Consider the following 22,663-nt stretch of genomic DNA (forward strand, 5'->3'; position numbering starts at 1 on the left):
TCAGTGAACCTTGCTCCGACCCCATGCCCCAGCAAGCACTGAGCTGCTGCAGTTCTATGGGTCACTTTCCCTTCTGTCACTAGCTGTCACACCTGCCAGCGTGCCCAGAGGCCTCTTAAGGTCAGAAAACTGTGAAGAACTACCAATTTACTACGACTTCACCCAAGTATTGCTTTGTTAGCACTCTGTCCATCCCAAAATCGCTCCTGGCACCACGGCTACACTGACTGCTTCCCAACACACCAACCGTTCCATTTTCTATTTACACCGCATTTTGGTACCTTTTCTGGACAGATTCCTTCAAGAGCTGCAATTTAAAATCACTCTCTTCAAGTACACCCCATTTCCCAGTGACTTTGACATTGCATTTAAAAGCAATATGCTCAGTGTATCTTAAGGATTGTAGGTATTTCAGTAACAAAATGGGAAAAACTAGTCATGCTTAAGCACAGTACCAAAACCAAGGAGGACACACACTGCCAGCAAGGGAGAGCCAGTCAGTTTTCAGTGTAATCATGAATCAACCTGGACACTGGAGACTGATTAGACATGGTAAATAAGAAAAGGTGCCAGAACCAACTATTCTATCAGTTACACGCAGATTTCAAACAGCCCCGGTAGAAGGCCCTTTGAAGTTCAGCTGCAAAAGTCCCTTTAGGGTCTGATTGAAAGAGAAGACAAAAAGAAAGTAGGACAAAAGTCAAACCCGAAGAATGCAACCAACGGAAAGAGGCAGGTATCTGCAAGGAAGGCACCGCGCTAAAAATAAACGGTGCACAGGAAGTAACTTCTGAAGTATTAAAGGCATGGATGCTACTGGCACAGAATTCCCAACAAAACTCTTACTCCTGAGCTGAGGAACTGAGAAAAGGAGCTGAACAGTCTGCAAAGTTCTCAAACAGGAGCTACGTGCTCATGGGAAACTCGCTGTGTTTAACTCCTCATGGAAAAAGAGGCAAAGAGCTAAGAGTTATACAGCAACATAGAGCTTATTTGAGCTTAAAGCGAGCTTCTTGCCAAAAGCAACTACTTCTGGCCTCCCAATAATATTTACCTGAACTTTATAGAAAAAACCCCAAACCAAGCAAGCCTTTAATTGAATTCTCAGTTATTGCTGGGTGCCACATGTTAGGACAGAAAAGTAAGTAATTCTCTTCGAAACCCTGCCCTATTAAAGAAACTCTATTCTAGAGCCTGATATTGTTATTGTGTAAATAAGGCACGATAAAAAGGTGTTTATGGAATTAAATAAATTGCAGGGATTTTGCTATGCAGCAGAGGGCATTTTCAAATTCAGGGTGGTTTTTCTCCTTACAATTAACACGAGATTAAAGCTCCAGATTAAGCCCGCAACGATTTCTAGCCCAAGGCCAATTCTTGTTCCAAACTGCAGGAGTGAATACAAATGAGCATCTTACCTGCTTAGTTTTCTTTCGACTTCTTTGGTAGCTTTGGCTTCCAATTCTCTGGAACAGAAAGCGGTGTTGGTTTCCATGTCAACAGTAATGCAGCACGAAGCAAAAAATAACCCAGGAGCGGGGTTAAGGTGCCCTCAGGGCTCCCAGTGCGGGCTCCTCCGGAGCAAACGCAGGCTGCCGAGGACCCCGGGGCTGCTCGCCCAGGGGCAGGGAGCCGATGGGGCACGGCCAGCAGCAGCCACCCATCCTGCGCTACGGAGCCGAGCGCTCGGAGGAGAACAATTCTGCTGCATCACTTTACCCGAGAACTTGCCCGGCGCCCGCCCTGCCCCGCCACCACCGGATCGGCGGCCACAAAGGGCTGCCCGCTCCGCGGAGCGAACAATGCCGAGCCCGGCGGGGCAAAGCTCGGCCCCGCGGGGAAACCGCTGCCTCCGGCCGAGCCCCCCCGGCCCCAGCCCCTCCCGCCCGGGCGGGCTCCGTGCCCGCAGCCCCGCTCCAACCCGGGCCGCCGCGGCGCTCCCCCCGCCGCAGCAGGGCCGTCCCGAGGGGCTCCCCCCGCCGCCCGGCCCCTCCCCAACCGCCGGGCCCCCGCTGCGCCTCGCCTCGGCGGCTCCCGCCCTTGCCGGCCCCGCGGTACCTCATGTATGTAAAGTGCTCGGAGTCCGTCCCGGCGGGGCTGCGGCGCGGGCCCGGGCTGCCGCGGCGGCTCTATGCGGGCGGGGCCCGGCACTGCGGAGCGGGAGGGCCCGGCAGCTGCTGCAGCACCGCCGCCATTTCCTGCCTCCTCACCCGGCCCGGCCCGGCCCCGCCGCACAGGAACCGAAACCCCGCCCCGGGCAGCGCTTCCGGGGCACCGCGCTCGCCCGACATGGCGCCGCAGCAACCGCCCTAGCAACGGGGCGAAGCGCCGGGCCTGCCGCTGAGGCGGGACCGGGAGGGGCGAGCGCCGATCACCGCCGCCGGGTCCGGCCCCGCCGAGCGCTGCTCTGGGAGGGTCTGTCCGGAGCCCGCAAGGGCCGCGGCGGCAGCGCCCGGGGACAGGGTGACCCCATGGGGCGGGCAGCGGCCGGTGCTGGAGCTCAGCGCACCCGGGGGGCTCCTGAGCCCGCTCCTCCAACACTCCCCAGCGGGCAGGGCGGAACGGGGCACAGGCAGGGTGCAACACGCGCTTCTGAGCCTCCCTTTCCCTGCCTGAGCAGCTCCTTGAGGTGCCGCTGGGGCACTGTGCCCATCTGCGGGGTGTCAGTAACTGCAGTGGTGGAAGGGAAGCGTTAAAGTGCGAGTAACCCCCCCAGCGTCAGGCAGAGGGGTCTCTGCGCCTTCCACCGGCTGTGTGAGGCGGAGGGACGGGATGGGAAAGTACCCAGCGCTTGCAAACCGAGGTAGAAACTGGTTTGTGTGAACACACAGCTCAATCCCCAGAGCACACAGAGGGAGGCTAACGGCAGAGCCATAGAACGGAGAGCGAGGGAGAGCTGAGCCGGGTCCGTGCCGCCGTGCTCGGCTTCAGCAATGGCATCCCAGATATGGATTTGGAGAAGGCAGACGAGTCAAAGAACTGACAGGGAGTAATGGGGGGGAACTGAGAATCCCAGTGCGAGGAAGTCACACGGTACAGAGCGGCAACAAAGCGTGTTTTAAGTCCTTTCAACGCTTTAAAGTGTTATTACTGGCACCAATAGGAAATGTAGACCAAGAAGCTTGCTTAGAATATTGCTTTGAAACTCTTGAGTGCGTTTAACATACGTGCATGTGAAAACATTATGGCTCGTTTCTGCTTCCGATTTCCAGTGCCTACAGCAAGATGCAGATGCGCAGCAAACTGATAGTGAGTGACTACAGGTAACGGGTTTCTGCTTAGAAATGGAACTGAGGAGTTAGTGCAGTGCAAGTACACCGGTAGGGAGGGTGTATCACACTTGCAGCTACATCCCTGCCAAACAACCTTAGACAAGCTATTGAGCTGTACCAGTCTGGCTGTACGCTGCCTGGCCGCAGGGCTGGGTTCCTCTGGTGCAGAGCTGTCACTGGGGTGGCTGTTACTGCACCGAGCTCTAAAGTGCTGACTCAAACCACCCCAGCAACCTGCACAGCTGCTGTCCAACGGGTTGATTGTTATTGGACGTGCTACAGAGCTGCTCAGAAGTTTAATTCGCTTCTCAGCTCCCACTGTTTGCATGGAAATAAGCATCATCCTGTCTGCTGGATTGCGAGAGCTACTGAGGGAAGGGCATTTGTTGGCATAGGGAAGTTCTTGGTCTCATTTTGCACCTGGCTTGCACATTATCACAAGCATTTTCCAGCCCAGCTTCAGTTGGCCTTTACCATTCCTGTTAAAGCTAGTTGAGAAACGAATGCTGTTCTGTTCACCTGCAAAATAAATGGATGCTCTGGACAAATGAGCAATCGTCTCTGCTGCAATATCAACTGTCTTTCTGTCAGCACGAATGGAGCAGGGCATTTTTCAGCTGAGGAGGATCCTACATTATTAAAGATACGCATTTATGACAACATAGCATAGCCAGCAAGGGTGTTTTTGTCCCCTTCTTGGAGGCTTAATAGTACAGCATGCACTGCTGTGAGCCGAACATGCACATGCTTAAAGTGATTGTATTATCTTTGAGGTACTTAAAAGGGCACTGACAATTTGAAACTGGTTTCTCAGCTTCTATTAATAACTCATAAGTTGATTTGGCCCTGTTTATTTTTGTTCATATGAAAAAGTTGGGATTGCCATGTAACAGTGTGTAACTGAAAGTCATTATTTCCTGACGTGTGATTCAGCTTCCTGTTATCGTTTCAGTCACAGCACTCCTGTTTTATCCGCCTTTAACGGCTTGATGTAGGAGGACTGCTGTTGAGTCTGTCCTCAGTTAAGAAGGCTAATAAATGTTATATCATTTTGTTAACTGCATTATGCCACTGTCAATAAAATTCATAGTCAAGGTCTGTAGCTTGCTTTATTGTTTTAGATTATTCTCTAATTTTATTTATGCACATGCCCCTAGCAAGTAGACCGCTGCACTGATTGCTTCCATTCTGCCTTGTAAATACTACAGCTGGTTGTACACTGTCAGCAGATCCTTTGCATTTACTAACCCTCTGCTACTTCCCCCACCATCTCCTCCTTGCATTCAAGTGACTCCAAAGCACTATGGTCATACATGAAATTAGGGATAATGAAACCACTATTCAAGGGCGAGCAACCTGCAGCTGCCAAGGATGGATCTGTGCAGTTACACTTCCACCACTTGGTAAACATGCCCTTCTGGGCAGTGATCCCCAAATGCCTTTACCCAGCAACAGCAGGCTCCATCTGCCCCCCGCCAGCCTGGCACGCACCCGGCTCCTCCCGCCTTCACATCCTCATTAGCTTTTTAATTAGGATTGCCACACTACCAGAGTGAGAGACGGAGCTGCGGGAGGCAGGAAAGGCGCTGACTGAAAACAGTTCAAACCGAGCTGGCGCCATTTCAGTGCTTCCCATCCCCTCCACCCTTCCCCTTCGCCTGCAGTTTGCTGTCAGGGCTCCACCAAAATGAAGGCTTCAGCGATGTAAGACACTTTCTGCTTAATGTCTGGGGAAAAGAAAGCAAGGCGCTGCCTTTTTTCAGGTGACCTGAGAAGGGCAGGCCTGGCAATGTGAGGATTTGCTGTCAATAACCCTTTGCTGCTTGTTCCATTCAGCATCATTGCCCAGAATGAAGACGCTGTCATGAGCAAAACAGATTGTTTTCAATATTGCACTTGACTTAAACAATCCAAATGAGCTGATGTGACAGACAAGGGAAAACAGTCTCCTCGCTAACACAGAGCTCTGTGTGCTCCTCTGCTCGCAGGCTCGTTTCCTTGTTCATTGTGGAGGCTTCATTTACAAGAGTTAAAAATAGCCCAGGCGATGGGTAGAAGTGGTGATCTAAAGGTACAGAGCAGCAGTGCTTGCTCATGAAAACAGTGCCTGCTTGGGAGCTCAGTTAAGTCAACCAGATTCGTTGCTAGCGAGGAGTATCTGGGTCTCTGTAAGATGCTTCATTAGGAGGAAGAAACCCCAAAAGGCAAAGTTGGAAGTCACTAACAGACAGCGTTCGGCTCGCCTTCCAAATAGAGCGAGGAAGCAGCAGCACCCTGTGCTAAGGCTTGTGGTTAAACAGTCGGTGCCTGCTCCACAGGCTGCGGCGGCAAACAGCCATTAGATCTGTGCTCAGGAGAAGCAGCAGCACTGCCTTTCCTCCAGGCTCCCTTCCCAGCATCATCACCCTCACACAGAGTGATCCGAGCAGGGGACAGCAGGCACTTGGCGTTATTAAATGAGAATTTAATCCTACCCTTTAAATCAGCAAAAAACTAGAAAAGAGAAAGACTTTCCCCGTGCTTTACAGCCAGTGCAACTTGCTTCCCCTCATCTGCGCTTGGGAAGGCTGCCAACTGCAAAATGGAATCGCTGAGCCTGGGTTTCACTCTGCATCCAGCCAATTATGCCATCCGCACACCCCCGGCCCCTCAAGTGCTGCAGTGCAAGAGACGTTTCCAATCTCCATTTATTTACCAGGCCTGCACTGCACTGCAAAAGGAAACCACAGCGATGGGCTCACTGCGGCTTCCCCTTTCTGCCAGTCCCTGCGCTCTGTTAGCGGTACAGCCCGGTCCAAAGCACTGGTGGAGGCTGGCTCCAGAGTCTCCCCTGGCTCTGAAGGTTCCCCTTGAGGTGCTGGCACCACAGCAGGGTGCAGCCATGCGTTCCCTGGACACTGCCTGCCGCTGCATCCAGCTGAGCACAGAGCACGCCGGGTCACAGTGTGCTGGTGTCCCGTTCGCAGGCATGGCTCTTTCTAGCTTGTTGGTAGGTTTTAGGAGGTAGTGGGGCACTATTTGGGGAGCCCACAGAGCTACAAAGCACTGCCCTTCTTCACCACCAGCAGGAAGATGTGGATGGTGCCTGCAGGACCCTCCAGTCCCAATATTTGCCATGGACTCATGCGAACGCTGATGATCATGGAGGAAATGGCTTCCCTCACCTTCAACCCCCAGCTACATCCAGGGCACAGCTCAGGCCCCTGATCTGGGCTGGTGAACTGGGGAGCGAATGAGCCAGTTCTCCAGGGAAACCACTGGAGCCACAGGAGAGGGATGGGAGCCGCAGTGGGCAGCTCCTGCCCTCTCCCTGAGGGATGCACACCCTGCCTGGCCATGGGCTGCTGTTTATGTACATCCTGTCTGTTCTCCGTCACATTTAACAGGAGCAAGCCTCTCTGTAATCAATGCTTATTGATTGTTTAACTCAACAGCCGCCCTTCTTCACACAGCACCAGATTAACAGATCTCACTTACTTCTATTGCACTTCTCGCTGACAATAGCACAAACGATTTCCACTCTACCACAGACCGCTGCTTTTTGTGCCAGCAAATTTCTCTGGTTCAGGCTTCAGAAAGCAACTTGTCTGCTGAATTTCCCAATTACACAGAATAAAATGGGGCCAGGACACACTTTATCAGCAGCACCATAGACCACAGCATGAGCTCTGGCACTTGCTACCTCTGGGGACTGTCTCCAGGTAGGGAAGTGTCCCCATGCAAAGTCATGCCTGGACTGTGGATCTCCAGTAGTGGGTCTCCACTAAACCACAGTGATACACCTATGCATACACATGCATACTTTTGCCTGTATCTCTGCACACTGAAGCAGATGTATAATATCACATTTTCTGTGCCTTGAACTCCACCAGAAACAAGGACAGACACTGCAATTAATGGATCACATCCTCCAGTGTGTTGTCTTCACCCTGCATTCATCAGCAGGAGCAGGAGCTGCAGGAGGGAAGTGGTTGTTCCAGTGGTCCAGTATTCCAGGTTGCCCAGAGAAGCTGTGGCTGCCCCATCCCTGGCAGTGCTCAAGGCCAGGTTGGACACAGGGGCTTGGAGCAAGCTGCTCCAGTGGAAGGGGTCCCTGCCTGTGGTTGGAAATGGATGAGCCTGGATAGTGGGAGATAGAGAATGTTCCCCCCCTGCTTGCTGCTGCCCCTCTGCAGCAGGCGCAGCCCCATCCCTGCAGGCTCACAGGGTGAGCTGTGCTCTGTGGGGCTATTCCCTGGATGCAGGTAGGAGCCAGCCCCTGCTCCGCTGAGCAACCGCACCTTGGCTGTGAGCAAGACGGAAGGCAAAGCAACACGGTGTTCTCGGCTGATTGAATCACATCTATTTCTGAGCAGCTATTTCACCAGGAACACAAAGGCTGCTTTGAAATGGATGCCTGGCCTGGCCGCCTGCCAGCGCCGAGCAGGAGACAAAGCCTGGGAATACAAATGCAGCGCTGGAAGTGGCGAGCCGAGGATGCCGCTGCGGCAGGAGCGCGCGTTGCCATGGGGACACAGCGGAGAAAGGGCCCACACTGGGATGCACTGGGAGCCACTGGAGCCAAGAGACAGGGCCCCTGGTCCCCCAGTGCCCCCAGAGAGGGAGGTAACATCCAGGACCAGATGCCAGCTCTTGGTCATGCCGATGCCCAGTCCTGGGCTGTCCCGGTGGGTGAGGAACTTGGGGGTCCTCGTCTGGGTGCTGAGCCCTGGGCTGGCCCATGAGGTGCCCCATCACAGTCCTCATCCGTGACCAGGCACGAGAACAGAGTGGCTTATCTGGGGACAGCTGGGGCATAAAAGATCAACATCAGCTCTCACCTGGGCAGAGCTTGGAGGAAACTCACTTCCTCCAGACTCTGTGCAGCTCCCTGGGGGTGATGTAGAACATAGAGAAGCCAGGCTGCAGTGAAGGAGAGCTGCACTGGTGGCTCTCTGAAGATGAGAGCCTCAGGATGGGGCAGTGAGGGCAGGTCAGGCAGGAGAGGAGCCATCCTGCCGGGAAGCCTGATCTCAGTGTCAGACTGTAAGAGCTATGGGGAACAGGAGGTGAGCCTGTAAGCACTGAGGACTGGGACCAAATCTGATTTTATACATTCAGATCGTTATAAACGCAGGGGTTAGGCTCTCTCATAGCCATGGGGGGAACAAGGTGGACCCTTCCCCATGGGTAACTCAGGAGTGAATGGGAATATAAATCCCTGCACTCTTAATAACTCCTAAGGCCCTTCACAGCTGTGCAGAGCAGGTAAGGGAAAACCAAGCCATCATTGTTTAAGCAATGGGAGCACTCAGGTACTATGTGATAGCGGCTGTATAAATAGCTAGAGACAGATTAGACAGAAGAGAGCACACTGTCAGCACATGACAAAGAATAAACGAAGGATAAGATTCCCTGGGGAGGCACTTTTCTAATAAATGACATTTTGATCTATAGCTCTAACAACTCGTCCCAAGCCATCATGTACTGAATTAGGGAAAGGAAACCCCTAACCTGCCCTGTCAGTCCTGAGGAGGGTCAGAGAGGCATAAATATAGCTGTGTGCAGGGTAATGAAGACATTTACAGCGCTTGCAGAGTGCCTGTTCTGCCAGAATCCCTTGTCAGCTTTACCTCTGATAAAAACAGCCAGCTGGGGCTCTGTTTCCAGTATGGAACTGTTGATGCTCTGCAGCACGGCCCCGTGCTCCCTCTATTCCTGCCCTATGGTCTCTGCAGCACGTGGTGAAACAAGAGCAAAAGCAGCCTGGGTGTCTTCACGGTTGTGATGAACTCCTTAAGCAGGCTGACATCTCGAGACAGGCATTTTCCATTTAAATCGAGCCCACTGTCTCTGCAGAGGGGCTGAACATCACCATCGGTTCCAGGGGCCCTGCTAGACCAGCCTGCAATTGTGATGGCTCCAAAGGCCAAAGAGCCCCGTCCCCACCAAACTGATGGGCAAATGCCTCCTTGCATCCCTCTAAGAGCAGCCTGTGATGGGCCACCTCGGGAACTCACTTGTGCTTGTGCAGCAATCAAAACTTGAGTTATCTCACTGTAATTAAAGCTAAAAATTTCAGCAGCCTTCAACTTCCTGCATTGGTTTGCAGGGAATAAAAAGCAGCCAGGAGAATAAAGGGGAAGGCTGGAAAGAAAGGCCTTTGAAATAAACATATGCTGGTTCCTTCCATTGGCTTCCATTTAATATATGTAGCCCTTTCCTTAAAAGAAATAATTACGTTTCAAAGCCTCCTTTCCCCATTCAGAGCGCTGCCTCTTTCCACATTAATGCTATTTGCATGCGCCATCTCCTCCTACCCTTCAATAATGTAAACCTTCATTTTTTATTCACTCAGTTGTCAGATTCATTTCCATATCATATATCTATATTTAACTCCCAGTTCGCTCGCCTCCTCGCTTTTTCCCAACAGGAAATAGATTTCCCTTCTAATGTAACAACATCTCGGGAGCAGCTGGCTGTGAGAACATCACTTACACTGGTGTCAGTGAGCAGAGGTGCTGAGCGCTGCCTGGGTGGGAGGCAGAGGTGCTGACCGGGGCTCGCAGCCCTAATGGCCAAGTCGGTACCTTCATCCCCTCCATGTGGGAACGGGGTTAAAGCCACGTCCTTCCCACATGTAGGGAGAGAAAACCCCGTTGTTACCTCCCCGGGCTCGGGCCAGGGCATCGCTCCAGGCTTCTGCTCCGATGGTTGCTGTGGTTTGGCAGCTCTGCCTTCATTAATAGCTCAATGCAATGAATGTGATTGCTGTTAACACTGTATTAATTGTGGGGTTTGTGAGCCAGGAGCCTGCCCTTGTCCCAAGCCCCTCTCCAGCTTTCCTGCAGCCCCTTTAGGCACTGGAGCTGCTCTCAGGTCTCCCCTTCAGGAGCCTTCTCTTCTCCAGGCTGCCCCAGCCCAGCTCTCTCAGCCTGGCTCCAGAGCAGAGCTGCTCCAGCCCCGGCAGCATCCTCATGGGGCTGGATGATGTCCCAAGCCATTACACACACTGCGTTAGGAAAAGGAAGCCTGTAACCTGCCCTGTTGGTCCTGAAGAGGGTCAGAGAGGCTTAAATACATATACCTACAGATGCTGGTACACGTGAAAAGCAAAAACCCCTTCCCCTTGCCCAGGTTTTGCTCTCAGACCACCCTGGCCTCACCAGGATAGCATCACAAGCCCCTTAAACAGCATCCCTGTGGTGCCAGGATAAAAAGACACGTAGCAGTGTCTGATCTGCCCTGTAAGCACAGTATCGTGGGAGCAAAGGGTTATGTTCCACATGGAAAGGCTTAAGACCTGTGGAGAATAAACAGCATTAAAGGCAGTTTGAAAGAGAGGAGATGATTGAGAAAGGGGTAAATCAAAGTGTCGGCCACGGAGAGGAGGCTGAGATCCCCCTCCCTCATTTTCCACATTAGCAGAAGAAGGAGAGAACTGATACCAGCCAGACGAGCCCTCTGGACCCGGTGCTTCAAGTTAATGAGCTCCCCTTGAGCTCTTCCCTGGAACGGAGCCTCCCAGCACCTACCCTTTGCCACAGCCTCTAATGAGCAAAGCCACTGCCATCTATCTCCATACCAGCAGAGGAGATGGCTCCTGTTGGATGCTCAGGATTTACACCCTGCCCTCGGTGCAGGGACATCCTCACCCCATCCAGCGGTGGGAAGAGCCTGGGGACCTGCAGCATCTCCGGACGTAGCCACCTCAGCCTCTTCCCGACCCCATTGCAGGGCCCTGGAGCCACTGGCACTGTAAGAGCTGGGAGGATTTGGTGGTCGCTGTCTGTACAATGAGCACTGACAGCTCACCCAGCACATTCCTGCATCCCCCGGTGCTTCAGCATCAATCTGCAGCTGAGCCGGTGTGTCTGCCTGGTTCAAACAGAACCTCTTGTTTCAGGAGGAAATTGCTTTTCCTGCCCCCAGGAACCCCTTTGCAGTCTTTGTCGGGAGACTTCAGATGGACTTCACTGTGTTAATAAAATTCTCCTTCATAACTGCCCAGTGCAGGGCTGTGGGGTGCCGGAGGTGCAGGATGGGCTCCATGGCTCCATCCCTCCACTGGTATCGAGCTTGGATTATCATAAATTGAAGACTAATTTTCCCTTGGGAACAGATCATTAAATTACAGAATACACATGACAATGCACAGTATCCGCAGGGGGGGCACAGGGAGCATTTGTTGGTATTTTGCCCTTTTCCCACTCCTGTCTGGCCATGGCTGCAGCCGTGGAGGAGCTCAGGAGAGGAGCTGGACACATCCATGGTGCTTGGAGGACCAACAACACCCCATCCCATGGAGATATGGGTCTGCAGCCCCTGAAGGAGGCAGCAGAGGGGGACGAGACCCCTCCACCCTCTCATGGCAGTGGTCAGAGCTTTGCTTCCCCAGCCACTACTGCCAGCAGCATAGGGCTCCTTCACCCTGTGCTGTGCCCATCACCCCTCCTCAGGCCTGTCCTGCAGCATGGCAGTGACCATCGCCCTGGCAACGGCGCTGGCGGGGGATGCGGTGCATCACTGCGGTACTAAAGAGCAGTCCCATTGCTGGCTGTATTTTTCCAGTTGAGCTCAGTTTCTGTGGAGCGATGAGGCTCAATAGCTCTGGGAGCGTGGAGCTGCCTCCGGAGGGGGGCCACACTCGGGAGCATTGTGTCTGGGGGGCTCGGGGTGAGCAAAGGCAGATCTCTGTATTGCTTTGATCATGCATAATTTAAATATTCAAAGGACTCTGTGATCCACTGAATTATACATGAAGTGCTCAGGCAGCAGTTCCGTGCCTCCTGCAGACAGTCACAGTGGTTTCCTCCCTTCAAAACCTTCTCTAATCCTGAGAACTCCAAACCAGTCCCAAGCCAAATCCCCTCGAGAGCAGCCCCATGGCTGGTAATGCCACTGTGTTAATGACTGGGTGAGCTGGTGATCACTGCTTGCTGTTGGCTGCAACTGAATGTGGTTTATAGTGGTGCTTAGGCCAGTCTAGCACAGTGAGCAGGCGCCTGTGAGCCTTGGCCCCGCTGGGGTGCTCCAGCATCAATCAGGGCTGTGGGTCCCCCTCCAAGTGAGCCCTGGCTCATCAACCTCACACTGTTGGGATCATCCTGGATAAAGGTCCATGGAGCACTGGTCATGCAAGAGGCTGAGCCCCTGCCCTGCACAGTGAGGCCAAAGAGCCCAAACCTAAAGAGGTTCTGTCCCAGCTGGTGATCATGAAAGCAAAACCCATTCTGGAAGTGTAGCCACACTCAGGGAAAGGGGTCTCCAGTGGAGCCTCCTTCCTGGTCCTATTCTCCATGGCACTTTAAAGCCCACATGCGGGATGTGCTGTGCACATCTGGCCCTCAGGCAGCATCTTGTATCCATGCGCAGCCAAGGGCCAGATGTTGTGGGATGGAGGGAGCCCGCCAGATGTTGCAGTGCAGATCACTGAGCACAGGGCCATGGTGCTGCTGAGAGGCAGCGCGTTACCTTCCATGGGCAGGGATGGATGCGGAAGGGAGAGCTCTGGGATCCTGCCAGCAGCCAGGCCCCAGCCTCTGCTCCTGCTCCAGCCCCGAGCTGGGGCACTCATGGGAGGCAGCAAATGAACCCCTCAGAGAACCAGGACTTGAGAGCTTTGCTCTTTCCCAGCAGGCGCTGACACGCAGATGCTGGACCAGACACAGGCTTCCCTTTTGCGCTGTTTTTCCCTCACAGGTCCCACCTGGTTCATGACTCGCTGCGCAGCTGACTCCCGGGATTGCCTCCTGGAAGTGGCTCCAGGTCCTGTTTGGCTGGGACTGAACTGGGATGTGTGTTCACTGGGGAGGGGAACACAAGGTGTACAGCACAACGAGCCCAAACCTGCCCCTACCAGGGGTTAAGGCGCACTGATTAAAGCCATCAGAGAAACCCAGGCTCGCCTGTTCCTTGCTTCCACCAGAGCCAGTGATGAAGCTCCCTGGCAGGGATGAAGCCAAGCAGTGCGCTCTGTGTCACTCAGGATCTTTGTTTCCAGGGGAAGCATTTCCCAGCCCCAGAAACATCCTTTGGGAGCAAGAGAGAGTCGGGAAGAGAAGCAGGGGTACAAGAGCCCTGTTTGCAGCCTCTCCTTCGTTAGCTCGTTCTTCATTATCCTTCCCTACCCTTTTAATTTCTCCCTAAACCCAACCAGCTATTGCAGTTCAAACTGAAATAATTAATTGGAACAAAATTGCCACTGTAGGAGAAAAGAATGATTAAACCTATCCAGCGGACAATGGGGCAATCACAGCCTAAGCATCTAATTACAGGGTTAGAGAGCGGGGATGCGGGGATAATAACGGCGCCTTGTGTAAACTGTGTGGCTGGATGAGTGGGGAGGAGGGCCCGGCTTGCCTTCACTCCAGGTTTAGTGCCTCATTCCTAGAGTAAAGATGCAAATGCAAGAGGAAAAGATCATTGGGGACACAAAGGTCTGTGGGAGAAACAGGAGCAGCGGGAGCACAGAGCTCCATGTCTGCTGGATGGGTGTGAGCCCCTCCGAGGAGATGGGCACCTAGCACAACACTGGTGTGTTTAACTGAGGAAGTCATCAAAGCACATCACACACGTGTGTGCATACCGGTATCCATCGTGCGTTAAGAGATGCCACCAGGAATCACACCTTCATGAGGTCCAGAAGGAGCACATCATCCCGGTGACCCCACCGGCATCGCACCAGGGCTTGTGCCAAAAGGGCCATCACCTGCAAAGCCTCGGGGCAGCCCCACAGCTGCAGAGCTGCAGGAGGGACCCTGCAGGTGCTCCATTAGCCCCATCCACAGGCAGTGAGGTTTTGCCCTCCCGGGTAATTCAGCCCAAGCACTTCTGGAAGCATCCCTGCGATCCCACCAGGAGAAGCATCACCAGCAAGGCCTTCCCAAGCTGGTTTTCCTCTCTTTAGTTACAGCTCTTGTAAGCGTTTATATCCTGCCTGGGTTGGGTCCCACCCCTACAGACTTGTATTCCTACTGATTCCCTATCCTGCTGTTTGGGTGACTCAGGATCAGTCAGAGGTGGGGCAGAGTGGGACCAAGGCAGCTGGAGATGCTCCGGCACATGAAGACAGTGAGGAACAAGGAAGTGATGCTCTGGGATATTCCCTGCTGCCTCTGCAGAGGTGGGTGCTGCTTGGTCTGGTGCCCAGCAGGTCAGCTGGACGGCACCAGGGCAGGGGAGCAGGAGGAAGCATTGCAATGGGATTGCCATGGATTTATGGACATGGAACAAACAGAGCCATGACAGAAGGAAAGAGCAATACCTGCGATATCCCATGGGTGATGAATGCACACCTCAGTCTTGGCTTGCAGGCATAGTCAAGACCTGCACTCTTCCCAACATCCCCATGGTTCACATCTCTGCATTGAACCCAGAACATCAGAGGCCACTTCCTCCCACACCCATGAAACGTGGGCCAACAGAGAGCTCCAGAAGCCACCTCCCTGGCCCAAAGTGCCACCAACCACCTCAAGGGGGTCAAAGCAGCAGGAAAACCAAAGAGAAACCCTTTGTGTGGCGCTGCTCCCGCGGGAGCTCAGTGACCAGCGATGCTCCCCCTCCTCGCTAACGTTAAAGCACATTTAGCAGCCACGCAGGGGCCTGTGACTGCCCTTAATAAAGACATTTTTCATCTCCCCAGGCTCAGGGAGGGCGAGTTCAAAGTGGTGTGAAATTGCAGACGGTCACGGTGCGCTAGTGGCCGAGGCTTCCCCAGGTATCCGGCAAATGGGCTCCAGCTGCCCAGAGCGTATAAATCCTGAGCAGCTCCGAGTCACTGGCAGTAAGAGTTCACTTTCTGATCTGATTTTGGCTGCAACCAGAGCCTCTAAAGGGCATTTCCAGCAATGGGCTTACCCAGTGCTGACTCTGCTCCATGTCCCCCCTGTGCCGGTGGCTGTGGTTGCTGTCACTGCGGTGCTCACAGGCTTCCTGCACCCCTGGCCCCAGTACAGGGCATGGTCACAGCATGGGACCAGTGCTGGTGGCTTCTGGCAGCACCAGGCGATCCCTCCATCCCACACCAGCTGCCCCTTTGCTGCCGTCGCGGTACAGCCACACTCAGGTGCGTCTCTGCGCACCAGCACACGATAGCAAACCTTTCCTAGCATGCAGATAGCGTGTGCCCCATCCCCAGGGCTGCTGGCAGGGCCTCTTCCCTTCTCCCATGCAGGATCCCAGCTAATGCAAGGATTTGCCTGCAGAGCAGCCCCAGCTTGACGGCACAGCCTGAAGAACAGAGCTCAGAGAGCGGCGCTTCCCAAGATCCCGAAGAGCAGCCTGGCCGGGATCCCATGCTCCAGGCTGGGTGCCAGCTCCAGCCATTGCCATAACTAAACCGAGGTCCCACACAGCCAGACAGGCACTGCTGACCCCTGTGTGTCTGTGCTCTCTGCTGTGCTCTAAGCCCAGCTGGTAACTGAGAACCATGCAGCCGCTCGCTCAGCCCCCCTCTAAGCATTGCTGAGAGGACAGGACAAGACAAGACCCCGTCCCCATCACCAACACGACCGTCTGTGGGACTAAACTACATGAAAGGCAAAGAAACAAACCCCTGCAGTCAGACTCATGACAAGAAGGAAAAGGAATGGCCAAAGTAAAACCAATGTACAGGCAACCAAGCAGTGACCGTCCGGGAAGAAAGAGCAGCTGCCTTACTGTTCAAAGTCTTCTTGCACCAGAGGGTGGAAGTTCTCTTCTTGGCACTTAAAGGACGATGTCTCTTCTTTGACCTTTGTGGAAACAGAAGACAGGAGAGGTTTCAGCTCTGCTGCGATGCTGGGAGCCAGCTCCGAGAGCGAGGGGCAGGAAACAGGCACAGGGACCCGTGGGATGCAGCAGAGGTTTGGTGATGCTGAGCTGGGGACCACAGGCTTCCCTGGTCCCAGAGCCGCTGTGACGCGGAGAGGGACACAGGCCATGGGCTGCCGGGGGGGATGAGACCCTGATGCTGAGCGAATGCACCCAGCTCCTGCGCCTGCTCTTCTGTGGATGCTTTCACCCTGCAGCAAAGGCTTTGTCCTGTGTTCACACCGTGCAGACTGGCACCAGCTCATCGGGGTATCGCCTGCAGCAGGTTAAAACCACGCTGTGAACCCAGGACCTGCAGGTGTCAGGAGCTGGTGGCACAGGACCACGCTTGGCACCGCTTGATTCCACACTTTGAGCTTGTGAAAGGAGAATAAAAATGAGTTAGAGCAGCCCCGGTGACACACTTTCTGAGCAGCCCAGTGAGAGCAGACGAGGCTCTGAGTTATTTTAAGTGCAATTCATCCTTGCAGTGCTAAAAGCGAGGCCAGCACGGTGCTGTGCTTGGAGATGCCACTGGGAGCAAACTGGGGCAGTGTGGGCAGCCCCAGGGCAGGAACCCCACCAGGGCCCCTTCAGCATCTCCCTGCTCATCCTGCTGCTGCTCAGGGTTTGCCTGGTGCTGGTGCCAGGCACACAGCTCTGGGCATCCCTCCCAGGACCAGCCATGGCCACGGCCAGCAGCATCCCCGTTTCCCTGTCCTGCTGGCACGCCAAGGGCAGCGCATGGATTTGGGTTTTCCCCCTGAATGCTCTAGAAGAGAAGGAACGGGACCGAGCCCAAGCTGCAGATTTTGCTGCCTGTCTGAGAGCCAGCCAAGAACAAACACAGCCACAGAGCAGGCCTGCAACACTAACACATCCAGCCTAATTAATCACATTACTCAGGAAAATATATTGGTATAATTAATAACACAAGGCATCTATATTGGCCTCTGTGGCGCAGCAAATTACGAGGCAGGGATACTTGGACGTGTTGACCTGCATTTCATACATAATCCATCAACCATTCCCACCGGATCGGGTCTCCAGAGACACCAACAATACAGAAATGATAATTAAACAAAAGCAAGATGGACAGCAATAGTGGCACATTCATCATTCCCATATTGTGGGGAAGGGATGGGACACCCTGGGGTTGTCCTGCGTGCTCTTGTCCACTTTGTGCAGGGTTTTGGGCTTTAACAGGTCTGGAAGGGGATCTGTTGGTTATAGGTGAGAACAGGTTAGGGTTTGCTGAGTACCACAGGGTGGTGATCCGGGAGCAGGGATGCAGGGATGCTGGGGAGGGCTGGAGGCTGATGTGTCACAGGGAGGTGATGGGGGCACAGCAGGGCAGAGACACACAGGTCTGTGCCTGCTGCATGGAGGGATAGCACAGGGCCCCCAAGGCTGTACCTGGGATGGGAGGGCTCCCATCAAAGCTTCACCTATAGAACAGTTTAATCATGCCTGTCATGAGTCATCTTTGTTGGAGCCCTCATTTGGAGGCCATTTAATGGGGATTAGAGGAAATCTCCTCTCTTTATTCCTATACAATAGTGATTCACTCTCAGGCATTTTCATATTGATGGAAAGAAGCAAAATGAACTCATGACCACGAAACCAGTGCCCTCGCCATGAACCAGGCCTCAAAGCCAGCACTAGAGAAGGAATTATGGGATGGCACCCCGGGTGCTCACTGAAACACAGAAAAGACAGTAAACATGTTGTTTAGAAAAATCCAATCGACAGGGAGATATTAAACACTGTAATTCAGGATGAACCCAATGCAGCTACTGCAAAACCCATCCAATGCTTTGAATTACAGAGGAAAGCCTTTATCTGGAGGTGCAATTTGTGTGGTTCCAACAAGTGGGAAGCTCGGCAGAGGAATCCTTGCCCTGAGGAGCGGATGAAGCATGTGGGTACTGTGTTTATAAAATCTATCTAATACAAACTAATTCAATATAACTCATAACAGAATGTTCAGAAGCAAACCAGGTACTCACAAAGCCTGCAGGCCATCAGGAGACAGACACTGGGAGCCAGGGTAAAAGGCATTGAACCATCCAGAATAGTGCATTTTCTTGCTCTTTAGCTGCCTGCTGCTGTCCTGTGCCCTGCTCTCCTCATCATCATCTCCACATCAGCCATTCCTGCCCTCCAAAGCCAGCCGGGCTCTGTCTGCACCCAGCAACCCGACCCGTGGCATCCCCCTGCCTCCTCCCTACAGCCAAAGACCCCCCCGGGACACAAGCACGCTATTGACAGAGCCGCTACCATAACGTGTGCTTGCCCCGGTGCTCGCGGGACCCCCCAGCCCCGGCACCTCCAGCACGGCTGAGCCACGGCTGCAGCCGGTGACCCCTTCCCTTCCTCCGGCAGAAAGGAGCCTGCAGCGCTGAGAGCAGCTCTGCCCGGAGCGGACCCTGCTTGAGGAGCCTCACCCATGGTTACCGGGGCGCTGGGCTGGGCTGGGCTGGGCTGGGCTGTGCTGGGCCGTTACTCACCCATCAGCGCGAAGGGCTCCCGGCGGGACCGCTCCTCCAGCGAGCACCGCAGGCTTTGTGGGGAGAGGGACGGGCAAATGAAACCCGCCGACAGCAGCGCGGCGGCGCCCGCATCCTCTGCCCCGGCAGCACCCCGCACCCCGCACCCCGCAGCGCCCGCTCCCGGGCTCCCTACTGACCTGGCCTGGGCTCTGCTCCAGCGGCCGGCGCGCAGGGGGCCGGCGGCGCGGCGCGGAGCGAGGGGCGCATGGCTCAGCGGTGCCGCTGCTTCCCGGTGCTGATGGCGAGGGTGGTGCCGGGGGGCCCCGGCAGCTCCGCGGCTCCCCACGCTGCCGGCAGCGGCTCTGCCATCGCGCAGCCCGGCCGGCCCCGCACGCCGCTCACCGGACATCCCCTGAATAGGAGCGGATTAAAACCCATGTGGGCAAAGCCCGTCCGTGGTCCTGTGAGAGGAGCCTGCGTTCAAGCGGCTTTTCTGACTCCGGGTTTGGATTTAGCATCTACCGAGACAAGTCCTCGGTGCATTCTGTGCTAAATAACTAAGGTTAATTTGATTTGATGCACCACTTCATTACCATAAACAGCTCACAGTATGTCGGTCCTCTGTAATTACAGTTCCTACAGCCGGCATCCTGTTCATTTTCCATCACTGCTGGTGCTTCCCTAGGATCACCTCGCAGCCAAGCACTGCTGCCTGAACTTCCCTCGGCAGTAATTAGCTGTCATTTATCCTGTAGCTGACGGTTACACTAATTTACAAAAATAGGGGCAGGGATATTGGATTTACTTTTCATTACAGCCACATTTGTCTCTGTGGCTGCATGTGCAGGGGGCAGGGGGAGGAGAAGGGATGCTCAGAAGGAAAGATGCTGCTGGTGAGGGGATGCTGCTGTCACCCAGCCCTGCACTCATCCCACCAAGGCTTCCCAGCCAGCTTTCCTATACATGGACCCACATCCCAGGAGGGCTCTGCTGCGGAGCATCAGTGGCCCTAGTGCCCCTAACACAGCACCTCCAGTGCTAACTGCATGAGGTGAGCACCAGACCCTGCCATGGGGAGCCAGCATGGACCACAGGGGTGTTGGACCATTACAGCTCAGCTGAGTTATCACCCCCCAACTGCAGCACGAGCCTTCCCAAGACACAGTGGCTGACGAGGGTTTCCTCCTTGTCTCACACTTAATTACATCCCTGTTTGGAGGTGCAGCGCTGGAGATGCTCACTGCTGATTGTGCTTGACAAACAGCTCCGGGTCTGGTGTTTTCCTCATTTGCAGCTGCAGAAACCCGGCCGTGTTGGCTCATCCCACAGCCAGAAACATGTGGTTGGTGCGACAAATCCCACAGCACCACACGTGGTCCAAACATCATCAGCCGCCGGGGCGTGAGGAGTTCGGATAAACTTGGACTAATGGCGTTGGAAAAAGGAAAAGCAGGACATGGGGGCTGTGGGTGGAGTTGGCGATGCCATGAACTGCCCGGCCTCGAGATGGCAAAGGTTAGGAGACCCCAATGATTGAGCAGCAGCCCTGCCCTGGGATGTGTAATGCTGCTCCCAAGGCCAGCACTGGAAAGTGGTACATGGCATGCAAGAATAACCAGTATGTGACAGGGATATCCAGTACACAAGAGGAATAGCTGGGTTATGACAGGAATACCCAGTACACAGGCACCACACCCAGCCCACAAGAGGAATACCCAGTGAGGACAGGAGAGGAATACCCAGTGCACACAAGAGGAATACCCAGTATATGACAGGAATACCCAGTGCACAAGAGGAATACCCAGTATATGACAGGAATACCCAGTGCACACAAGAGGAATACCCAGTGCACAAGAGGAATACCCAGTATATGACAGGAATACCCATATCTGTGTCCTGTGCTGCTGCCCTGGCAGGGAACCCGGGCACCAGGTGGAGCAGATGGGGATGCCCAAGATGAGGGTCTGGATAGAGCTGATCCCAGTGGGAAGCTGGGAAACAGGACATGGGGCTGGTCTGCAGCTCCGGAGGGGCAGTGCGGGGCCTGGGAGGGCTGTGGGGCAGGGCTATGGGGCCTAAAACAAGACAAGTGCCTGGAGGGGCTGGGGCCCAGCAACAGGAGGCGTGGCTGTGGCGACTTTGGGTGGTGGTGAAGCTCAGCACCATGGGGACCCTCCTCTAATGGGAGCACGGGTGGGCCTTGCCCACATGGGTTCTAATCCATCCCCACACCATTGGCATGCATACATCCCAGCAGGAAATGGATCCCTGGGGTTTAATCCAGTACGGAATAAGGCTGGGCATAAACCTGCACAAGCAAACAGAAGCCCTCAGAGACCTCCTTACACAGCACAGTGCACTGTGAACAGCCGGGGAGGATGCACAGCCAGGGTGGATGGATCCGGGTGCGAGGAACAGTGATGGGCACTGGGCTTGTGTGCTTGAGGGGAGCAGGAGCAGAGATAAAGCCACAGTCCCAGAGGTGCCGGGCAGACCCGCAGGGGTGAAATCCCCTTTGGAGCTCCCTGCTCCTCTCTCCACAGCTGCTCCTGTGCCTGGGCTCCCCCTTACCCCAGCCTGGGCTCCCAGTCCCCACCAGCTTCCCAGGGGCTGCATGCAGCAAACTCCCCATTTCCCTTCTTCATCAGCACCCCTTTGTTAACAGCCTCAGCAAATCCATCCCATCCCAACTCCCATTCACAACTCCCTGATGTCAGCTCCAGCCAAATCCCATTGGCTCTTGCCAGGCACATCCAGACACATCAGCTGAAGGGCAAGCACACCGTGTCCTCTCTCATGGTGGCAGCAGCCTCATGGTCCTGGCATAGCCCCGAGGACGTTGTTGGCTGCAGCCGCTCGCAGCCCTGTGCCATCAGACAGCGTGAGAGGCACCAGCAGCCCTGCCGTGCACAGCCCGGGCAGCTCACAGGAGTCAGCTCCCCTCATTGCTTATCCCCTGTGTACCGCAGGGAGCATCCACCCGGGCAGGCTGGGATGGGAACAGAGCCGCTTCCCATGGAACCGCTGCGGAGCCAAGGAGAACCGGATCTGGATGAAGTGTGGGAGCAAACGGCTGCGGGGGAGCAGAAGCGAGCCGGGGTCGGGGTCCTTGCTCTGGGCACGGGCACGTGTGGCTCCGAGCCCAAGCAGCCGCACCAGCAGCAGAGGGAGATGATTCCGACGCCGCAGAAGCCGCTTCCCTCCGACCGCATCAATCCAGGCTCAGGCTGGGGGAGCAGCGAATGTGGCAAAGGGCAGGGCAGGCACTGGGGGCAATGGAGCGCTCACACGGCTCATGCCACACATGGCAAATCCCGACTGCAAACAGGAGCCAGCGCGCTCCGTGTGAGCCCAGGGCAGCCGGCAGGACACGGGTGATTGGCGGCTGCATTCAGCAGCACACAGAAACCCCTTTTCCTGTTGTTCCTGCAGCATCCCTAAAGCTGTCTCTGAAGCATATGGCTCCCTTCAGAGGCACAAAGGGGCTAAGGACGGCCCGGGAGTGCCCCGAGTGTTAAACATGGGATGGCGGCGGCTGCAATGCTGCACCACAACAGCGATTCCTGCTCGGTGTCAGCTCAAGGACAAAATAAACCCAACCGGTACTGGTGCTGCAGTGGTGAGCCTGCTGCATTGTCTGCCCCACAGCCCCGGCCCCTTCACTTCCCTGCCGACAATGCCCCAGGACAAAGGCTGCTCCTGAGAGGGGCAGCGATGGCCCCGCGCCCCACAGCGCCGCACGCAGCTGCCCCAGACACCGCTTCACCCGGCCCTCCGTTCCCATGGTCTCCAGGGAGATGGTGATGGAGCTGCATCCTAATGACGGCCGGCACCGCACCGCATCGCATTGCATCGCATAGCATCACATTGCATCGCATCGCATCGCATCACCCACCGAGCGGCTCCCTCCGGCCCCTTCCAGGCTGGGGCTGCCTGGCACCGGCACTTCTGCCTTTATGGATTCAACCCCAGCTCCTGCACAGCTCCAGCCCTGAGCAGGACATCGCAGGGAGTGCTGAGGCACCAGTGGAGCACAGAAACAAAACCCACATCAGGCAAGAGCCAGCACTCCAGGACCAGCATCCGATCACCAGCACTGCGAGCATTCAGAACCGACCCCCCTGGGAT

At 55.0% G+C, this 22,663-nt stretch overlaps 2 protein-coding genes across 8 annotated transcripts in view; one reads left to right on the forward strand and one right to left on the reverse strand.

The window, feature by feature from the left end:
* TNRC6A (trinucleotide repeat containing adaptor 6A) overlaps nucleotides 1-2,245 on the reverse strand; it is a 46,415-nt gene extending 44,170 nt beyond the window's left edge. For 3 of the 7 annotated variants that reach the window (XM_061349111.1, XM_061349112.1, XM_061349110.1), the window contains exons 1-2: nucleotides 2,059-2,240; nucleotides 1,419-1,466 (exon numbers count right to left, since the gene is read on the reverse strand). In XM_061349111.1, coding sequence (XP_061205095.1) covers nucleotides 1,419-1,466; nucleotides 2,059-2,063 — 53 coding nt within the window. In that variant the 5' untranslated portion in view covers nucleotides 2,064-2,240. Of the gene's footprint in view, nucleotides 1-1,418; nucleotides 1,511-2,058 lie in introns of those variants that run through there. The other 4 variants (XM_061349115.1, XM_061349113.1, XM_061349114.1 and 1 more) reach the window with 3 other exon arrangements.
* PALB2 (partner and localizer of BRCA2) overlaps nucleotides 1-22,663 on the forward strand; it is a 168,884-nt gene that overhangs the window by 64,081 nt on the left and 82,140 nt on the right. The gene's annotated exons all lie outside the window — the stretch shown is intronic.

Source organism: Neopsephotus bourkii, unplaced genomic scaffold (assembly GCF_033783945.1).
Source record: "Neopsephotus bourkii isolate Nb327-2 ecotype Australia unplaced genomic scaffold, CSIRO-AGI_Nbou_v1 NB_384, whole genome shotgun sequence".
In the NCBI taxonomy this organism is placed as follows: domain Eukaryota; kingdom Metazoa; phylum Chordata; class Aves; order Psittaciformes; family Psittacidae; genus Neopsephotus; species Neopsephotus bourkii.